The sequence below is a fragment of the Capsicum annuum genome, chromosome 9, assembly GCF_002878395.1.
Source record: "Capsicum annuum cultivar UCD-10X-F1 chromosome 9, UCD10Xv1.1, whole genome shotgun sequence".
Classification (NCBI taxonomy): Eukaryota; Viridiplantae; Streptophyta; class Magnoliopsida; order Solanales; family Solanaceae; genus Capsicum; species Capsicum annuum.
This window is the reverse complement of record NC_061119.1, coordinates 194,649,183-194,670,065: the sequence shown is the minus strand read 5'-3', so window position 1 is coordinate 194,670,065 and position 20,883 is coordinate 194,649,183. Positions and strand designations below refer to the sequence as shown.

The 20,883-nt window shown below is 32.0% G+C and overlaps 1 protein-coding gene across 1 annotated transcript; it reads right to left on the bottom strand.

Annotated features, from left to right (window-relative positions):
• Positions 1–2,341: 2,341 nt before the first annotated feature.
• On the bottom strand, positions 2,342–12,105 carry LOC107842285 (wax ester synthase/diacylglycerol acyltransferase 4). The gene is made up of 5 exons (XM_016686041.2): positions 11,778–12,105; positions 10,425–11,006; positions 5,232–5,591; positions 4,010–4,147; positions 2,342–2,722 (listed from the first exon to the last, which is right to left on the bottom strand). The coding sequence occupies exons 1-5, from the start codon at positions 11,988–11,990 to the stop codon at positions 2,558–2,560; spliced, it is 1,458 nt and encodes a 485-aa protein (XP_016541527.2). The 5' UTR covers positions 11,991–12,105; the 3' UTR covers positions 2,342–2,557.
• Between the last annotated feature and the right edge of the window lie 8,778 nt (positions 12,106–20,883).

The window sequence follows — 20,883 nt, the reverse complement described above, 5'->3', positions numbered from 1 at the left end:
GATCCTCATGCTACTACTATGAGTCACGGCCCAACGTGCGGCTCCCCACACGTGGATCAATTCTCATTGGTCACGGCTAGCACCCCTCTTGGGTCCAGGCCACCACTCCTGGCGCACAGGCCACCGGAGACATACTACAGGTTATTTCGAACACAATGACTTGTTATAAACCAAATGGGAGAACCCAACGCAAAAGACTTAGTCTAATAGGTAGGAGAACCCATTTGGCTTATAATCCCCTTAACATTTCTCTATTTTCCTAATGCGGGACAATTGGTTCATAGCAATCACCTCCACTTGAGAACCAACGACCTCATTAGTCACGAGTTGTTCACGGCTGGCACCCCTCTTAGGTCCAGGCCACCACTCCTGGCGCACAGACCACCACTTCGAGTTGTGGCTCCATACGTGGATCGATTCTCGTTGGTTACGGCTATGCCCCACACGTGGATCAATCCTCGTTGGTCACGGCTGGCACCCCTCTTGGGTCCAGGCCACCACTCTTGGCGCACATGCCAACTGAGATATACTATAGGTTATTCCGAACACAATGACTTGTTATTAAACCAAATGGGAGAGCCCAACCCAAAAGACTAGTCTAATAGGTGGGAGAATTCATTTGGCTTATAATCCCCTTAGCATTTCTCTATTTTTCTAATGTGGGACAATTGGTTTTATAACAATCGCCTTCACTTGAGAACCAACGACCTCGTTAGTTACGGATGGCACCCCTTTTAGGTCCAGGCCACCACTCCTGGCGCACAGACCACCACTCCGAGTCGTGGCTCTACGCGTGAATCGATCCTCTTTGGTCACGGCTATGCCCTTGGGTCCAGGCCACCACTACTGGCACACGGGCCACCACTACGAGTCACGATCCAACGCACGGCTCCTCACACGTGGATTGATCCTCGTGCTACCACTACGAGTCATGGCCCAACGCGCGGCTCCCCACATATGGATTGATCCTCGTGCTACCACTACGAGTCATGGCCCAACGCGCGGCTCCCTACATGTGGATTGATCCTCGTTGATCATGGCTACGCCCAGTTGGTCACGGCTGGGCACCCCTCTTGGGTCTAGGGCCACCCACTCTTAGCGCACAGGCCACCACTTCGAGTCGTGGCTCCACGTGAGTAGGACACCACTCCGAGTCGTAGCTTCACGCGTGGATCGATTCTCGTTGGTCACAGCTGGTTCCCCTCTTGGGTCCACGCCACCACTACTGGCACACAGGCCACCACTACGAGTCACGGCCCAACGCGCGGGGTCCCCACACATGGATCGATCCTCGTTGGTCACGGTTACACCCAATTGGTCACGGTTGGCACCCCTCTTTGGTCCAGGCCACCCACTCCTAGCGCGCAGGCCACCACTCCGAGTCACGGCCCAACGTGTGGGACTCTCAATGAAAGCACCAATGTTATAAACCAAACAGGAGAGCCCAACCCAAAAGACTAGTCAAATAGGCGGGAGAACCCATTTGGCTTATAATCCCCTGAGTATTTCTCTATTTTTCCAATGTGGGATAATTGGTTCATATCAATGACAGTGCACTTTAATACGTTTAGTTCGTTCATAAAAATCGTGTAATGTTCTCGAGCTCAACACTCAACAGTTCTCAACTTGAATTCAAATTAATTGTGCAAAATTAATTGAACAGATAACCGCCACCAACAGTATTGAATTGAACAACACAATTCGTCAAGAATCCGAATGCTTACAAATCAGCTCAACAATAAGGAAATAATTCAAATTAATAACTGCTACAACCTCTAATAATTAATCAGCAACTAGCATGCTCAAATCCAGCTCAAATTGGTTTTTGGTTTAGGTTAGTTTTTTTTTGATTCTTCATTAGTCTGACTCTGATAACACACCAAGAAGACGGTAACGAGAAGAACAATGTTCGATAGAATTTTGCTTTCTCATTGCCAGTAATGTATTTATATACCAGAGACTCGCTAACCCTAACCTGTTAGGTCTATAATTATCGTAATATACAAATTACCATATTTAGCATATTTACAGTTAATAGAAAACATATCAATTTTATCCTAAAAAAAAAGAAAAAAAGAAAAAACATATCAAATTTCCTATGGTCATACTCCAGTGAGAGTTACTCCTGACCTAAGGTTTTTTGATCCATATATAAGTTTGGTTGGATGGATAGGACCGGTCCATCCTTAATTAGCGGTATCGAGACTTCTCCTTTAGGTGGGTTTTATCCGACATAAATTCAAATTGGTTGTGATCTCAAAACTAATACAGTAAACCGGATAAAAGAATTTTAAAAAATGAAAAGATTGTAGTTGAATGAGAAATGAAACAACTGTAGATATGCTTTTCTTGGAAAATAAAAATACAAGTAGAATAGAGGGAAAAATACATTGTTAACAAATGAATACAACGATGCACCTCCAAGTACAAAACATTAATTTCCAATGCTTAAGAAAATAAATTACGAATCCAAAAACACATTGTTTTTTCTTTCTTTTTTTTTTTTTGCAAAACATGGAAGAAGAATAGTATTTAATATAAGTCCAAATTTTATGAATTAATTTGGAGTTTTTGAAGAAGCAGAAGGGACAGCAGCTTTGAAAATTCTATCAAAGGCATTCTCAATGCTACATTTGAACTTTTGTGGATCAATTGGGCCTTTTTCTGTTCCCACTGCCACTCTTAATGTTCCCATATAGCTCATCATTGTTATTGTTAAACTCTGCGTGCAAAAGTACCAAGCTTCATTAGGTCTATAAGTAGTAATATCACATTTTAAACACACAAAACATGGCATAATAGTAGAAAGACACCTTAACGAACCACTGACGATTAAATATTATAACTTTGAAAATACACCTTACATATTTTAACTTGGTTTAAGTTGGACCCTTCAACACTTAACTTTTGGGAAAGTACATCTAGAATGCACTTCCTTGAACGAGTCTAAATGTGCATTTTTAAAGATAAAGGTTATTTAATATGGTGTATAAGAATATTATAAAATATATATGTATTAATAATGCTTGCATTATATTTGACACGGGTTTGACGTAATGCTAAAACTATGGCGAATGCATCTATCGTCATTGATGCATAAAGAAAGATACCAATTAGTAGTGATTGAATTCCTTCTATGGTTCCACATGAGAAACCAGTATGAATATGACCTACATGTCCAATTGTTATGCTTGCATTAGTCATGCTGAGATTTTTCTATTACAATGTTTAGTTTGATGTATTAAAAATAAAATGTGTTGCATGATTTCTAAGAAAAAAAAGTTTGTTTATAGACATACCCTCCACAAATTTAGTTGAAAGGATGTGGAAAAGATTTTGAGGGTCAACTGTGTCTTTAATTATGTTAATGGATGCATTTAAACCTATAGTATTACTAATACCATGAATTTTCATGTATTAGTTGTACACACCTTAATACTAAATAGAGTGTGCATTAGTTATACATAAGTGAAAAAAGTGCACAGCATAAGGTATTTATAATATACAAAGCCAAAAACAACATACCCAGGAAAATCCCACAAATAAGGTCTGTAGAGGGTAAACCGTACGCAAACCTTACCACTATCTCGGAGAGGTAGAATACACAAACTAACATATGCATTATTTTTGTAATGCGCTCTATCAAATAATCCCTTAATTAAGGTGTCGCACTCGGGGATAGAATACACAAAGCTAACATATGCATTATTTTTCTAATGCACTCTACCAAACGATCCCTTAAGGTGTTAGTGCGACGATCTGTGCCATGTTGAGTGTCTAGATGGTCACGATCAAGGTTGGGGTATGCATTTGTCTATGAAAATGCCAAGCTAAAGTGAATTAATGCAAAAGGTAAAACATGGAAAAAAAAATTGTCTCTTCTTGATTAATGAAAAAAGATAAGTAAAATGGAAAATCAAATTAGGAAATTTGGGATGGATAATTTGGGACGGATGGAGTATTATGATTTATTGTTTAGAAAAAAAGAGGATATAATTATGTAATTTACCTCAGGTACACCAACCACCATGAAGTACAAGCCTTTACAAGGATGATTTGCCAAAGCCATTTTTTCCATTGGGCCAATCATATTTGATATTGTCATGCTTGAGTTCTTCAGTGTGTTATGTATGTACTTAGCCGTTACCTATAACACCACCAATAAAAACAAATAAAATTCAAAAGTTCTAATAAAAAATCAATGTTTCAAAAACTTTGTTGTTCCTATGCTTTTTTTTTCTTTTTGGGTTCAATCCTAGCTAACGAAATCTAGAAAATAAGAGCACAAAGGTCATTTTCTTATAAATATTTTTCGATGTTTAATTGATGAGTGAAAAATAAAGTTTGAAAAAAAAATCTTAAGATATATTCCCTCTGTTTCTTTTTTACTTGACACAATTCATTTTACGAAAATCAAGTTGACTAATCTTCTGAAACTTAGAATGATTCAATATTTTAGATTTAAAATTTAGATACTTGAAAACTATATGAAAAATACTATATGTTGTAATCCTTTCATATTTATATTATGTTGTAATCCTTTCATATTTATATAATGAAAAAATACATTTTAAAATATCAGTCAATATTTATACAGTTTGACTCATGAGAAACGAAACGTAACCAGTAAAGGAATAGAACGAATATAAAATTTTTGACAAATCGAGTAGTATTTTGATGAAATTTTTTTTCAGCATTAAAGATTGATAATAATTTCTAGGTGTTGGTTGAACAATAACATGAAGGTAAGAGCTAAGATATATTGTTGTGATGGAAAATATCTTCTGCTCATAAATAGAGGCGGAGTTAGAGCGTATCGTATGAGCATGGGTTCTGTAGACACTACAAGAAAGTGAAGCTAAGATGATATTTATTTAGTGATATTTGAAATAAATGTCAGAAAATAAAGAATTTTTTTGATGTTTATGACAAAATGTCACGAAAAAAAAAAACATTTGGCACAAAATGCTGTGACCACAATGGTATTTGAAGCAAAATGTCGTTAAACAATGACATTTGATACAAACATCAAAAATATTAAGTATGACATTTGTTTCAAATGTCATATTATTTGTCGTTCATTAGAATCTTGAACTAATAAACTTCAAATCTTAATGAGAAAAATCATTTTTTCGCCCTTAATAGACAATATTTAATCAATCAAACACCAAAAGATGATAATTTTAGTAGTAGAAAACACACTATATATTAATTAGGGTAAGAAATTTCACCTCAGGGCCTCTGTATTTTTGCAAAGTATCAAGCAATTTTCCAGTAAGAATAACAGCTGCGGAATTCCTTTTTCTTTGAATAACATTTTGTGCTTTAAACACAAAGCCGAGAGGGTTAGTCAATGAATCTTCGTCTTTATTAATTTTTGGTACTGATACATGTAAAAATGCAAATCGATTTCCCCATTTGGATTCATTACTTGGTTGCAACATTTCTTTTACTGATTTATATCCTGCAATATTTCTAGTGTTGAGTAACACTAGTGCTGTTGAATTTGCATTTTTCTGCTCGTATCTCGTCTCTTCCATGTATAATCTTACTCCCAGGAATAAAACTCCACATATAACGTCGTTGATGGTCTGTTAGACAAAAAAATCGTAAATTTTAAATTGTGAAATTCACATATGTAGTGCATAATATCATTAGGTCATATACATTGAATAAAATGTTACATGTACACACCGTCTCTTTTTCAGATAACCATATTCGATTTAATATGAAGAGCTGTGTTGTCTACATTATTATAAGTCAATTTTACCTAATTATATAAAATACATATTCAGTATGTTTAGCACATAGCATAAACTCTTGGGAAATTGAATTATGGTACTAGTATGAAGGTGCACCTCTCACAATTTCCTTTTTGAGGGTCATGCAATACGAATTTTGATCAATATTTTAAGATGTATTTTTTTATATCATATTAATACAAGAAGAACTGTAATTAAAGTATTTTCCATATACTTTTGAATATCAAAATTTTGATTTTTAAAATATCGAATTGATCTAATCTAATTTAGCTTTGAAAATTAGTCAAAATAACTTGCGAGAAGAAAAACGTGACAAATAATATGAAACCGAGAAAATACTAGGGTGAAGGTGCACTTCTGACTGTGCTAACATTAAAGATGAGACAACTGAAGCAGGTTGAGATTTAATGTTGGTCATGGAATTTATCTACGGTTACCATTAATTTAGGTCTGCATTTTCAGGTTACCCTATTCGACTCAATGCCATATTGCCATAAATAGTTGAAAAGAAAGGGGTTGCCATAAATATTTACCTGATCAGATGAAATAGTTGACATAGCCACAAGCTAATAATGAATACTAGTATATCAAATGATATAAAAAGAGAAGAAAAAAGGTCTAATTTACTTTTATATCATTTGAAACGGAAAAGGATTTCATTTGCTTTTTGTAGTCTAAAAAAAGCTATATTTGCACTTCGTTATATTTTTTCAAACATATTTAGTTTTGTTCATTCAAAATTCCGCCAACAATAGTCAATGTTGTGTTTCATTCAAAATTCCGCCAACAATAGTCAATGTTGTGTGTGTCAGTATGGTGGGCAATAACTGACGAGCAATAATATCACCCAGCTTAGCCCCCTTTCATGAATTTAGTAACTGGAGCATTAAAAATGAACTTGAAATTAAAATAAGCTAAGATATGAATAAAGTGATCAAAATAAGTTATTTTGTTAATAAATTATTAAAATAAGTTAAATGTAATAAATTATTATTATTATTTTTTTTTTAATGATGCTTTAACGGAGATTTATAGTAAAAAAAAACTTTTTGTAAAATATAAGAAATTCATACGTTTTACAAAAAATTTTGTATACAAATTTCATTTGTAAAGTGTAAGAATTTATTACATTTTTACACAAAAATAAAAATAAAACAATATTATCAAATCAACAGCTTTAGTCAAATCATATAAATTGTAATTAAAAGTTATAATTTATATAAATTATAACTTCTTATAACTTTTAACTTTTTATTACATATTATATAAATAGTCTCATCTACCACCCGGTCCCATCGCTTTATACTTATTTCTTTCTTAAATTCTATAAATTGTGTAAAATTATAAAAAAAATTCTTTGTTGTGAAGATTTTTTAGGACTCCACCAACTACCATGATATAAATATTATGAATTATTTATAATTACTCTTAATTAAATCTCCTCATTATACTTACTCAATTTGTTGTTAGAAAATTATTTAGTTATTTTAAAATAATTTATATTTGAAGTGTATTGAAAAAAAATGTCATTTTTTTAAATGTTTTACAAGATATACTTAAGAAGGGTTAGTTTGAAATCAATCAAGAAATGTGTTTTAGAAGCTATTTCATTACTTGTGGAGAAAGAAAAAAAGAAAAGGAAAAATGTTGTCCACCGTTTCATCTTTGCCGCCTCAACTATGCTATATTAGCATTCCTTCTTTTGCAAAATTATATATATAGTATATACTTCCAATAGTAACTAATACATATTTTTTCCTTCTGCTTGAGTTTTAACTCCCTCAATTTTCTTCTTTCATCCTTATTATATCATTATTTATTAAAGAGTTTTATAATTTAGTTTAACTTGGTATTTGTATTAATAATTTTGTTGATTCCTGTATTCTTTGATTAATTAGAAAATTTTTTTGAATATTTTTTAATTAATCAGGAAAGTGCTTGTTTAATCTCGAAAAAATATTTCGCACTGTTGAAATAGTTTCTTAAGACAGTGCCTAGTACGACTCAAATATAATTAATATATTAACTGGTTAAGAAACAATTAGATTACTGTTATAGTTGTCATATTAATTACAGTATTATCACTAAGGTAGTAATAAAATTATATACTGTTATTTTATTATATTGTTAATATTATTAATATAATATTTTGTCAACAGTTAAATAATATTGTTGTTATTATTATTATTATTATTATTATTATTATTATTATTTTGTTGTGATTATTATTATTATTTTTTCATTGTTCCCAACATTTGTGACATGGGATTCTTGAATATAATTTTATGCTAATTTGATTTCATGTTAGTGCAAAGGTGGAATTTTAAGTTTTACATCTGTCATTTATGGTTATAGGCTCATACTGTTATTGCTGCTTGTTTTGCATTAATTCGGTGTTCTGGAAAGTCATCTGTATTGGAAAATATTGTAGGCCGGGATTTTCTATCAGGTCAGCTCCTTAATTAGGAGTCAATATAGTCAGCAAATTTAATTAGGAGTAATTATAAATAATTCATAATATTTACATCATGTTAGTTGGTGGAGTGTTAGAAAATCTTCCAACAAAGAAATTTTTTATAATTGTATACAATTTATAGAATTTTAAGAGAGAAATAAATGTAAAACAATGGGGACCGGTTAGTAGGTGAGATTATTTATATAAATTGTAATAAAAAAGTTACGATTTATATAAATTGTAATTTTTTATTACAATTTACAGATTTAACTAAAGCTGAAATAAAGCTATTGATTTGATAATACAGTATTTTTTTTTGAATTTTTGTGTAAAACGTGATAAGTTCTTTCGTTTTAAAAAAAGTTATTTACTGTAGATCTTCGTTAAAGTTCCGTTAAAAAAATGTAAAATGTAATAATTTTTTTACGTTTAACCTATTTTAATAACTTATTAAAGAGACGGCTTATTTTGTTCACTTTATTCATATCTTGACTTATTTTATTTATGAGTTCATTAAAAATTATCTTTCAATTTCAACTACCATTTTCAACCATGACAATCAATGTAGAAGTAATTTCCACATTTTCAACTGCTTCTTGCATTCGACGTAGAGCCCGTTTGGATAGAATTAAAATCTGGCCAAATCAGTTTTTAATTTTTTTTTTTAGTTTTTAAAGATATTTGGTAAAATTAAAAAGTGCTTAAAAAAGTTAAAAATTGATTAAGAGAATAAAAAAGTGAGAAGCTGGATACCCCAATTTTTTACTTTTTAGATTAAATCTTTTAGGTTTGACCAAAACATTTATCTTTTTACCCCTTATATTTTTCTCCAATTCCAACAATACCCTAAACTTGTAACCTTAAATATATAGATTTTTTTTCTTTTTCTCTTTGTCGCTTTACTTCATCTCTTCCCTCTAATTTTCTCTTCATTTTTCTTCTTTTATTCATCAAATTCATCATTACACCGGAGGTTTGTTCAAAAATTTTATTTTAAAATTAAAAATTATAAATAATTCACCTTATTTGTTGTGTTAACAACTTTAAGGACATTTAAGTCATTTTAATAGTAAAAAAGTGTTTAACATCACTTGTTTATCAAACACATCAACAACTTTTTTTCAGTTTAAGAACTTTTATCCAAAGGCTTATCTGCTTAATCTATAAACACTTATTTTAAGCTTTTAATCACTTAAGCTAAAAAACTATTTTTTTTTTAAAATCCTATCCAAACGGGCTCATAATCAATAAATTTAACTTAAACGTTATATTTGTGTTTAACATCTTCTTTATATATATATATATATCAAAAATAGAGTACATTACTTTTTTTTTAGAATTAGAAAGTATAAATTCAAAATCGCAACTTCGCCTTTCGCTTGCAGTAAATTATTTTGCTGCTGCTACGAATTACGATTAATTTCTACCCTCCTTGCACCAAGTGCAATTAGGTGGAGGCTGGAGGAGAAATTTCGGTATTTAATTCCCATAATAACATAAACCAGTACTATAAAATCATCAATGCTCTCTTAACATTTATTTTCCTAGGCAAGTTAGGTACTGTTTTAATTTTGAAATTATTCTTAGACCCTAGAAAGTTAGAAAAATTACTTAGAATAATTGATCATCAAAGACTCTTACATATCATAACACAAGAAAAGAAGTAAAAATTTATTTATTGCCCTGAAAAATGTTTTTATGAAAAAAAATTATAAAAAATATTTTTATCAGTATCGAACACACCCTTAATATCTTTAAGTCATGCTTTTAACCTTCTGATCAAGTATCATATCTTATTTTCCACATTATAAGTTGCACCTAAACACATGTCCTTCACGACCTAATTATTTGCTGTCTTTATCAATCTTAATCGACTCACTTTTTCACAAACAAAAAGATCTATCTAAATTAAATAATCATGAATGCACCCAAGTGGTAGTACAAATCATAAATTTTTTTAAAAAATCATTAAATAAAAAGAAATTAAATGACGACAACAACAACAACATGTCAGTATAATCTCACAATTAAAGATTTGGGGAGGGTGCTTTGTATGTAACCCTACGCTTACCTTATGAAGGTAATAGATCATTTTTTTTATAAAATTTCGGCTCAAGTAAATCATATTCAGACAACAAATAAGTAAAATAAATACAGTAACGAAGAAGTCAGAATAAAAACAATTAATGAAAAGTTAAATGACATACCACTTTAAGATTGGACTTAATTTGCTTAAGATGATCAAGGGAAAACTCCATAGTTGTAATATCAATTGGTCTAAACTCCACTCCTTCATCACCAGACCTAATTGGTGTCCTCTCATCTTCAAGGTTAGTACTCTTCAATAAGCTCCATCCAAAATCCACCAAAGTATTCACAACCCCACTAACCTTTTGTACAACATTAGTACAAAACCTCTTCTTATAATCACTTTCCAAATTGGAATTATTACTATTAAATGCTGGAAATGTTAAGGGAAGTGAAGGATTATCAGCTCTTTGTAAACAAGAAAGAAGTGCTCCCATTAGTGAAAATCCATCACCTAGTGAATGATGAAGTTTAAACACTAAATTTCCAGCTGATTTTGTTGTTGGATATTTGAATATGTGAATTTCCCATAGTGGTCTAGATTGTGGAAGTTGTTCCATAGCAATTTTGGTTAGGTATTCATTGAAGCAATTATCATAGAATTCTTTTGCTTTTCCTTCTGGGAAAATTGGCACAATTATATGATCTTTGTGCTTCACTTCTACTTTCTTCCATCGTTTATCTCCATTTTTGTCTCTTACCTAATCAAGATTAGCAAGAAAAATAAGGATAAAAATTAGTAGAGGAAAAAGGAAAATGAATTTCAATGTTCATACAGAGAGTAGAAAGGCTTCTTGATTCTTTTTATTTTTTATTTTAACACTTAAGAGATTAATCTTGAAAATGTGATGCTAAAAGTCTAGTTAATTAGCAAACTAAGTGTAAAAAAATTAACAGTATTAGTCACCTAAAAAGTAACTGTATAAGTAATCTTTTAGTAATACGTAAAACTAATAACCTAAAAATAACATGGACAACCTTGCACAACAGATCAAAATTATCCTTATATTGTAAAAAATATTTGCATTATCATAATATATAAGTTAAATTTATTGCTATTAAATATATATTTCAGTATTAAAGAGATAATTTGATACACTGTGCTTCCGCTATACGCAAAATTTAGAAAAAAATCGAATAGAAAAAAATCCATTATACATAGTCTTACTATATAAATAAAGAAGAGGTAATTACACGAAACCAAGTCTTATGCAATATATGTTATTCAAATCTGCCAAAAAATATGATTGTATTTGTGTCAAATCCAAGAAAATGAACTATATTTGAAGAATCCAACATGACTATAATGACATTCTTAGAGAATCCAAGCAAGATAAGTATGAAAAGATAATCTTATTAAACAACTCCCACACCCAAAAAAAAAAAAAAAATAGAATCAAAAACACTTCACCATTCAAGTAGCAAAAATGGACTCACAATAGTACTATAGAAAAGGTCAAGGAAGTACTTACCATAACAGAGGAGAAACGAGGATTAATAGGGAGAAAAACATCCTTAAGCAATATCATGGTGCAAGAATCATCTATAGGAATTTCAGATTCCAAAACTGAAATTACTGAAATTGACAACACAGAACTTGTAAAATATTGCCCAGTAGGGCTAACAGGAAATGATTGTTCTTCTTCTTCTAAATCTTCCACTCTTTTCACATTCACTTTCTTCATTTTTTTTTTTTGTTGTTCTAATTTTGTTCACAATAGTGTAGTATGTGTCATGTGGATCTTGAAACTTTTACTTATATAAATGAATATTTGGTAAAATTAGCTAGCTATGTACGTGAATGATATAATTGCAACTGTTAATTCCCCTTGTATTTATTGCATGAAGAGATTGGACAATTGGATTTCATCTGCTTGTGATTAATTTTCTTGTTGGGGAAATGTTACATACTCCTTCCATTTCGTTTTACTTGCCCTAAGCTAAAAATAATTGCGTCAATTTACTTATCTAATTTGCGAGATCAATGAAATTTTTTTTATATTCTTTCCTTTCTACCTTTAGTATTACATAATTATATAAAGTAATAATAATCATTCAATTTAAAAGTTTCCTCTATCATTAATAAATAAGATTAATATGATAAAATACAACTTTAATTAAATTTTTTTTTAATAAATAAGATTAATATGATAAAATACAACTTTAATTAAAAAATTTTTAAGAAATGTGTCAAGTCAACAAAATCCAACCAAAATAAAACGGAAGGAGTATTTGGTAAAATAAGCTAGGTGTGTGAATGAAATAACTGTAATTATTAATTTTTTATTTTTTTTTGCATTTATTGCATGAAGATATGGAGGGTGGACTTCACATGCTTGTGATTAATTTTCTTGTTAGGGAAATGTATGTATGAGTTATGGTCGTATGGACACCCTTCATCGTATTGACTCCCTGTCAACAAACTTTAGCAGTTGGAGGGATTTAAGTGAATTAATTATTCTCTCCATTTTATTTTACCTGATCCGGTTGATTTGATATTTTTTTTAAAAACGAATTTTTTTAATTTATTTTTACTTATCATGTTTCGTTTTTCGAGTGCTGATTTGATTAATTTTTAAAGCTAAATTGAATTAGATTAATTTGATATTTTATAATTAAAATATATATATTCAAAAACTATAAAAAAATATTATAAATTGTGAGCGTTCTCATATTTATACGAATTTTAAAAAAAATATACATCTGAAAGTGTTTGTAAACATTATAGACTTTGACTCTCGAGTGCGAAACGTGATAAGTAAAAGTGAACAAATAGACTATTTACTAGCGATTTATTTTATTAAATTAATCTTTTAGTAATACTTTGAGAATTTAAATTCAACTACTAGTACTTATGATACTATTTAATTAAGATAATGATAGTACAAATTAAATGAAAATGATAAGTTTATTTGATTTGTTAAGCCAAATAAAATGAAATGGAGAAAGTATGCACTCATAACTTCGCAGACCTAAACATGTTATACTAATTCATTTGCCCGTAATTAAGGACCTGTTTGGTCATAAGAATTTTTTACTTTTTTTTTTTAGAAAATTGTTTCACTTTAGTGAAAATTGAGGTGTTTGGTCATAAAAATTTCAAATTCAATTCCAAACTGTTTTTGAACAAGTGAAAACAAGTTTTACTTGTTTTTACTTTTTTCTAGCTTCACTATCAACTTTTATTTATTGTTACAAATGACCTCATTTTTTTTATTTTTATAAAAAACACCCTATTAATTTTACCCAACAACCGGAGTTAAATGTCAAATTACCACATTGGTCTTTTCTTCTTACGTTCATGGATAAAAGACCTCAAAATTAAAGGCAACTTTAATTTTTTTTGTTCTTCCTCAAAACTAAAGGCAACTTTAATTTTTTTTGTTCTTCCTCAAAATCTCCTCATGATACAACGAAAATTTAATCTATCCATTCTTGCGACTCTTTATGCAACACCAACAACAAAGACAACATTATTGTCTCCTCTCACATTTGGTTGTATCTTGTAGGTAAATTAGTTAAGTTGAGTGATTTTGATAGTTTTTAAAAGTTGTGGGTGTAAAATTATATTTAAAAAAATCTTTTAAAAAGTCCAACAAAAATTCAGTAAGACATGACCAAACACAACTCCACCTACAACTTCAACTCCAATTCCAACTCCAGCTTTAAAATGTTTTTGTTTTCATGGCTAAACGCCTACTAAGAGACAATGCTTAAGGCTGAGGGAAAAAATAATATTCTCGTGTCTGTTTTTTATTTGTTCAATTTAAAAAATTAAGAGATAGTTTATCGATCGGTCCTTTCTAATTTACTTTTGTCATTAATTACAATTATTTTTCAAAATATTGAACTTATAATTATATTCAAAAGTGATATACTTAAATTATCATTCTATTTATTGTTCGTTAACGGATGTGTTAAATCAATATTTGCTATAAATGTATTATCATATATAGTGAATGCCTATTTCTAGAAAAGTTAGAAACCCTAACTTTGGAACAAAGTTAGTTTTTCCTATAAGTAAAGGGATTTTCCTTCATTGTTATTTACCCCTCAAGAATCCTTAAGAGAAATAAGAACTACTCTCTCTTCTCTCGTCATTCTTCTTATTCTTACTTTATATTTTATAACACATTATCAACACGAGACTCTACCATCTTAAATTTGAAGACTAAGATATTATTTTTCTTTTTTTTTTATCATATGGCTAATAATCTTACGCAATGTGAGTTCGTTGCCGTTCAAAGTTCGTACAAGAATTATATTTCAGGAGTGTTGGATGCTGAAATCCACTTAGATGTTATGGATCTTGGACACGCCATAAAGAAAGAAAATACAACATCTAATTAAAATCGTACTAAGGCTATGATTTTATTGCGTTATCATCTTGATGAAATAATTCTGAAAATCGAATATCTCACTACTAAGAATTCACTTATTTTGTGGAGTAGTCTAAAGAAAGATTTGACCACTTGAAGATGGTCATCCTCCCAAATGCAGAGTAGGAATGAATGCATCTAAGGTTCCAAGACTATAAGTCTGTTCATGAGTATAATTTTGCCATGTTCAGTATTTTTTCTCAATTGAAATTATGTGGGAAGGCTGTCAATGATGATGATATGATGAAAGACATGCACTCTCCACCTTTCATGCTTTGAATGTGCTCTTGCAGCAGCAATATTAAAAGCAAGGCTTCAGAAAATATACTGAACTGAGATCTCATCTTCTCGTGACTGACTAATAATAATTTGTTAATGAAAAATCATGAACATCGACCTATTGGATCTTCATCATTCCCTGAAGTGAATAATGTGTATTATCACCATGCTAGCCGTGAAAAAGATCGTGACCCTAAACATGGTCGTGGACATGGCCATGATCGTGATCGTGATTGTGATTGTAGACACCTAAGTTTGTCCCTTTTGAAAATCTAATTTATCCATTTTCATCTTTATCTTCCTCACATTTCTAATATTCACCACTTACAGAATTCCCATCCAGAGAAGAACGGGCAAAAACACACTCATCTTCTTCATCCACCATTCACGCAAAATACACAAAAAAATCTTTATTTTTTCCCCATATTCAGAGAATTCATTCACACACAAATACACAATGCACGCATACACAGATTTAACGAAAAAACTGCCTACATATACACAGACTCCAATTCCCATCTAAAGACTGATATAAACGCACAAAATTACTAGAAAAAAATGAGAGAGAGAGAGAGAGAGAGAGAGAGAACGCAGAGATCGGGAAAGGGAGAGATCAAGTGAGAAGAAAGAGTTTGAGGTCTAGAGAGAAATGGAGAGATAGTGAGAATAGAGTGAAAATCGAGAGTGAGATGGGTTGCGTTGAGTTTTCCGACGAGCAAATTCTCGTCGTATTTCATCATGCAGATCGGAAACTGACTCTACCAGTCGGAGATAGGCAGAAATCGATCGAAATCCGTTAGCAGCGATCTCACTTCAGTTCGTTCTCCGAGCAAGTTCGACGGGATTTGAAAAGGCAGCCTCAAATTGATTGAAACCAACCCATTGTGGTCAGATTCCAGTAAAATTTTCCAAAAACAAGCAAAGCGGGGTCGGTTCTTACTGAAATCGAGTTCGGACGTGGTTTTTTATTTAGCGATTCTTTTCTTGGATCAATTGGGTTTCGTTGATTTTGCGGTTTGTTCATTGGTTTTTATTCAATTTGGACTCGATTTTATCATTGGTTTTTGATACCAGGCTAGAGTCATTCCTTTTGAGATTCTCCATTGGTTTTTAAATCTGATCGGGTTGTATTTCTCTATACCGAGTCGAGTTTGGTCGTGGTTGAGGTTCGGTTCGAGGTTTCCGAGTGCGACGCTCTTTATTCGAATAATATTGAGTTCTAAAGCTTCAAATTAAAATCCAATTCTACTCTTTTACTCTTTTATTTCACTATGGATGATATTCGGTGCATCGGATTGAATGTTGTGTTGATTGATCTTGATTGGCGATTGAATTGCTACTTGTTCGATTTGTTTTTGATTCCTTAGATTATGAATTGTGGAAATTTGGTGTTAAATGAGAATTTGGGACGGCATTTGAGAAATTAATAAAAATGGTGAATTTAGATTAATGTTGGTTTATTGTTGTTTTGTTTAATTTGGAATCAATATTAAGTTTGTGAATATGATAGTATCATGATAGGTTGATTGGATAGGCAAAATATTTAGGTTCGGGTAAGCAAAATTTAGGAGTGATGTGTTGTTGAATGCATTGAATGTTTAAATGTGTGTATTGAATGTTTTCTATTTTATCGTATTTAATTCAGATGTATTCATTTGGCTGGAGAATACCCCGAGGTATTTGTGTTTATTTGCTGGGAAATGGCCCGAAATATTTTGTACCCGAAGGACGTTCGTGACGAAGGCCCGAGACGTTGGGTGGAGCTTATTCTAGGACTAGTATAGAATAGGATTTATGTTTTTTTTTTGCATTTTTCTATTTTGGACTATATAATTGGACTGGACATTATTATTTTGGTTTTGGATTGTTGTTTGATGTGTTTGTTGCTTGTTTTATGCGTTTGACGTGATTTATACATTCTTAGTGTCAAAATTAGACGGTACGCACTACCAAGCGACCGTGGTCGACCCATGGGATCGAGGGGTGCCTAACACCTTCCCCTCGGTCAACAGAATTCCTTAGTCGGAATCTCTGTTCGCAAACCAGTTTTAAAGAGTCAAAAACAGTTTTGAAAAAAGATTTTCAAAGGTGTCTTGGCACACCTGATTATGTCAAATGGAGACTATGAATAAAAAATATAAATAATCATTTTTCGAAATAAATCTTTATTTTGTCACTTTAATAATAAAATACCCTTTCGAACTTAAAACTTAATCTTTTCGAGTTAAAAAGGGGTGTGACAGCTCTGGCGATTCTGCTGGGGACTTTTTAAAATTTGAGCTTATTTTTTGGAGTTGTATCGACTTAATCTGATATTATGGTTGTATAGACATTATCTGTGTTATCGTTCGTATTTGTTTTATCATTGTTGAGTGCCTACGTGCTACGTGTTTATAGTCTTTCTTCTTATGTGTTACCGCTTTATATCTGGCATTATGTGCATAACCCGAGTCATTCTTTCTGCAACATGTCCATAGTACACGTGTTGTACACGACCTCTAGTTGAGTCACCCTTATTTTAGGAGGGGGAGCCGTCGATGTTATTGAGTGGGGGGAAATCTCTCGCAACCACTATCGATCATACGTTCCTCCGAACAGCTTTGTTAGTGAACCCCAGCGTAGGTTAGTCTTTAGGACATGCTTATCTGCATCATATTAAGACCTAGCGTGACCCGCGTGACCCTTTGTAGGAGACTCACCTTTGAAGCATCCTTACGTGCTAAATATTGTATAACTGACGATAATATGGTCATTTGACGAACTGATTTGGGGAAAGAATGTGTTAGAAGTAAAGCGCGTAGGCAAGAAAATGTTGAAAAAAAAAGGAAAAAGAAAAGTGAGTCAAAAATTAAAAAAAAAAAAGTTTCGTAAGTTCTTATAGATTTTTTTAAAAATTCAAAAAGATTTTTTAACCTTTCGCACTCATTTTCTCAAAAAATATCAAAAATATTTTCCTTTTATTCCTTTACCATGCATTCATGATTCGAAAATTTCTAAAAGATTTTTTTATCAAATAGGAATTTTTTATAAAAGAAAAATTCAAAAAAGATGGTAGAAATTTTGTATATTTCATATCGAAAATATCAAAAAGATTTTTCTTTCATAGTTGCTGGTGTCATTTTTGTGTGAAGTGTCAAATTAAAAACCCAAAAAGATTTTTCTTTCACCGTCTGTCTGTAATCGTGTCGCTCAAGTTAAAGTTTTAGTTTGTTATCTAATCCTTAATTGTTCAATCTGAACGAACTATGCACCCCTGATTCTCCTCTCTCGAGAGTGAGATACATAGACAGCCTATTATTGATTCGGGGATCTTATTTAAAAAATTCAAAAAGATTTTCTTTCACACTTCATTTAGAGTAGGTGTTTTCTATACATCTCCAAGAGAAAACTACAAAAGATTTTCCTTTAATAGGTTCAAATTTTATTTTCGTATGAAATTCAAAATCGAAAACTCAAAAAGATTCTTCTTTGGTAATCATAGGTTTCATTTTGTATAGGGATGTTAAACCTGAAAAATGCAAAAAGATTTTCGTCATTTTTTTTGACAATTTGTTATTTTCTTTTCTTCTTAAAATTTCAAGAAAAAGAAAAAGAAAGAGAGTTTTATTAGCCCTTTTGTGGCCAAACTTCAAGAACTACGCACACCTGATTCTCCTCTTTCGAGAGTGAGATACGTAGGCGCCCTTCTTGGGTTCGGTGATCTTTCCAAAGAAAAGAAAAAACTAAAAAAAAAAAATTTTGAGAAAGTGTTGAACTCTAACACGTTTGTTATCTCTTGTTCAGTTAGTTTAACTTGGTTGGTTTGTGGCATTTTGCCTGGTCCTCCACATCACATCACATCAAATCTGAAGAAGGTTTAGTTGTGCCCAATAAGTATATAGAGAGTGACCTCATGGATCAAACAAAGAGACAAGAAATTGAGAGTTTAAAAAAAGAGAATTTAAGACTAAACAAATAATGAAAACGTATCGAGCTTGGGCTAGTGGGGTTGCCTCCTTCTCCATTCCCCACTATTAACTCTGCAAATACCTTGAGTCTTCCACTAAAATCACAAAGTTAGTTTTCAACTGTTGTTGATACACCACAGCATGCTGCAGAATCCAATCCACATCAAATGCACCCTAATACTTCCACCACTCATTCTTTAGCTCCTCAGTATAAGTCTACCACATTCATAGCACCACATACCGTCTGTGCTTTTGTTGCTCAACTTTCTACTGAGGCTTCCACTTTGACTATCAATCCAACGATTGTGCTTCCCCAGTCCACTAGTGAATCCGCATTCAATACTCTTGATGATCATTGCTATACTATTGAGCTTACAGTTAAGTTAAGCGGACCGCCAAAATTTCTTACCAAGAAGCCTAGCATTCCAGAAAAGCCAGAGAAAATGATGGTGAAAGTGAAGAGTGTAACCAATGATATGAAAAGTTCTCTGGGACTTATGGGCTATGAAGATGTTTCATAAAAAAACTGGGGCATGTTTTCAAGTGTTAACCTTCCTTCAAGATTTGATACATCAAAGTTTAGGAAACCTGGTGGACAGAAGGATTCTGTGAAACATTTGGGACGACATTGCAATCAATCAAGAGAAACTAAAGGAAATGAGAAGGAAAACACACCTGTTGTCATGCCAGGGCCAAAGCAGAATTTGAGAGGTCCAACCCACCAATACTGTCAGCCTCAATCCCGAGCTTACATATTAGATCCACATAACCACTTGCAATAAGGTTCCTTTCTCTAAAATTCAAGAAACCCCATTCCACTTCCTCAATATCCTTTGAACAATGCACAGTCATATGCTTATCCATTTTCTTATCCACAATGGCGTGCCCTGGTATATCAACGTCATCCTCGACCCCCACAAATTTACCAAGGAACCTCTAAGTTCAAGTTTCATCCGAGGCCAGAGTTTGCAATGAGGAGAAAGGCAAAAGATAATTTCACACCAATTGGGGAGTCATATACCAGTTTGTTCCAGATATTGAGACAATGGGGCATAATCACTCCTGTCCCTGGGTATACTCCCGATTCATATTCAAAAAATTTTAATCCTAATGTACGATGTGCTTATCATTCTAATATGGAAGGTCACAGTACTGAAAATTATCGTATTTTGAAAAGAGAAATAGAGAAAATAATTCAAGAAAAATTAATTATGGTGCAAAACATTAGCACCTCAACCGTCCCACGGAGTTCTTCGCCAACACTTGATACTACACAATATGTGGAAAATAATGAGTTAAGCATGGGGACTCAGAACTTATTTGTTGAAGGGAATGTGTCTGATCATGGTAGAAGCTTTATTCATGCTGATATGCAAACCAGTGGGTAAGTTGTCAGACTGAGCAATTGAGAAGTCACCCCTCTCCCAACTAGTAAGAGGTTTGAGAGTTTGTTTTGTTTTATTTTTTGTTTTCTGAATTATTTTAGGATTGTGGTTCGGGATTGTCATACCCTATTTCTACCTGAGGTCAAAACGAGCACGACGTTATGGATTCTAAAAGAATGAAAATTGTACAAAGTCGCCACCTTATTTTAAGGGAAATGAGAAAAATCTTTTTTTATTTATTAAAATGCATGACTTGTGTTTTAGTCTATGGAACCAGTTTAGATTCTAGGTAAGGGTTCAAGTTATTCTGAAGGGAAGGGGTTAGGCATCCTTCAGAATCCACAAGTGTGGTACCCGGCTAGACTAAATTTATCAAAGAGGGAGGAAGTATAAATATTTAAATAATATAAAGTTGTATGTGTATTAAATATATAAATAAATTTATTGTTATGAAAATATGTACAAAAGTATGTATAAAAATATAAAGATTTCATGTAAAAGGAAAAAATATTTTTTGTAACATATAAAAAAAAATATCTTTTATATACTAAAAAGGAAAAGTATTTTTAAATCAAAAATCACAAAGGA

Coding starts and splice junctions, on each gene's coding strand:
- LOC107842285 (XM_016686041.2), bottom strand. CDS start 11,990: ATGAAGAAAGTGAATGTGAAAAGAGTGGAAGATTTAGAAGAAGAAGAA. Junction 11,007..11,777: donor CTCGTTTCTCCTCTGTTATG/GTAAGTACTTCC, acceptor AATCTTGATTAG/GTAAGAGACAAAAATGGAGA. Junction 2,723..4,009: donor TGGTGGTTGGTGTACCTGAG/GTAAATTACATA, acceptor TTTTGCACGCAG/AGTTTAACAATAACAATGAT.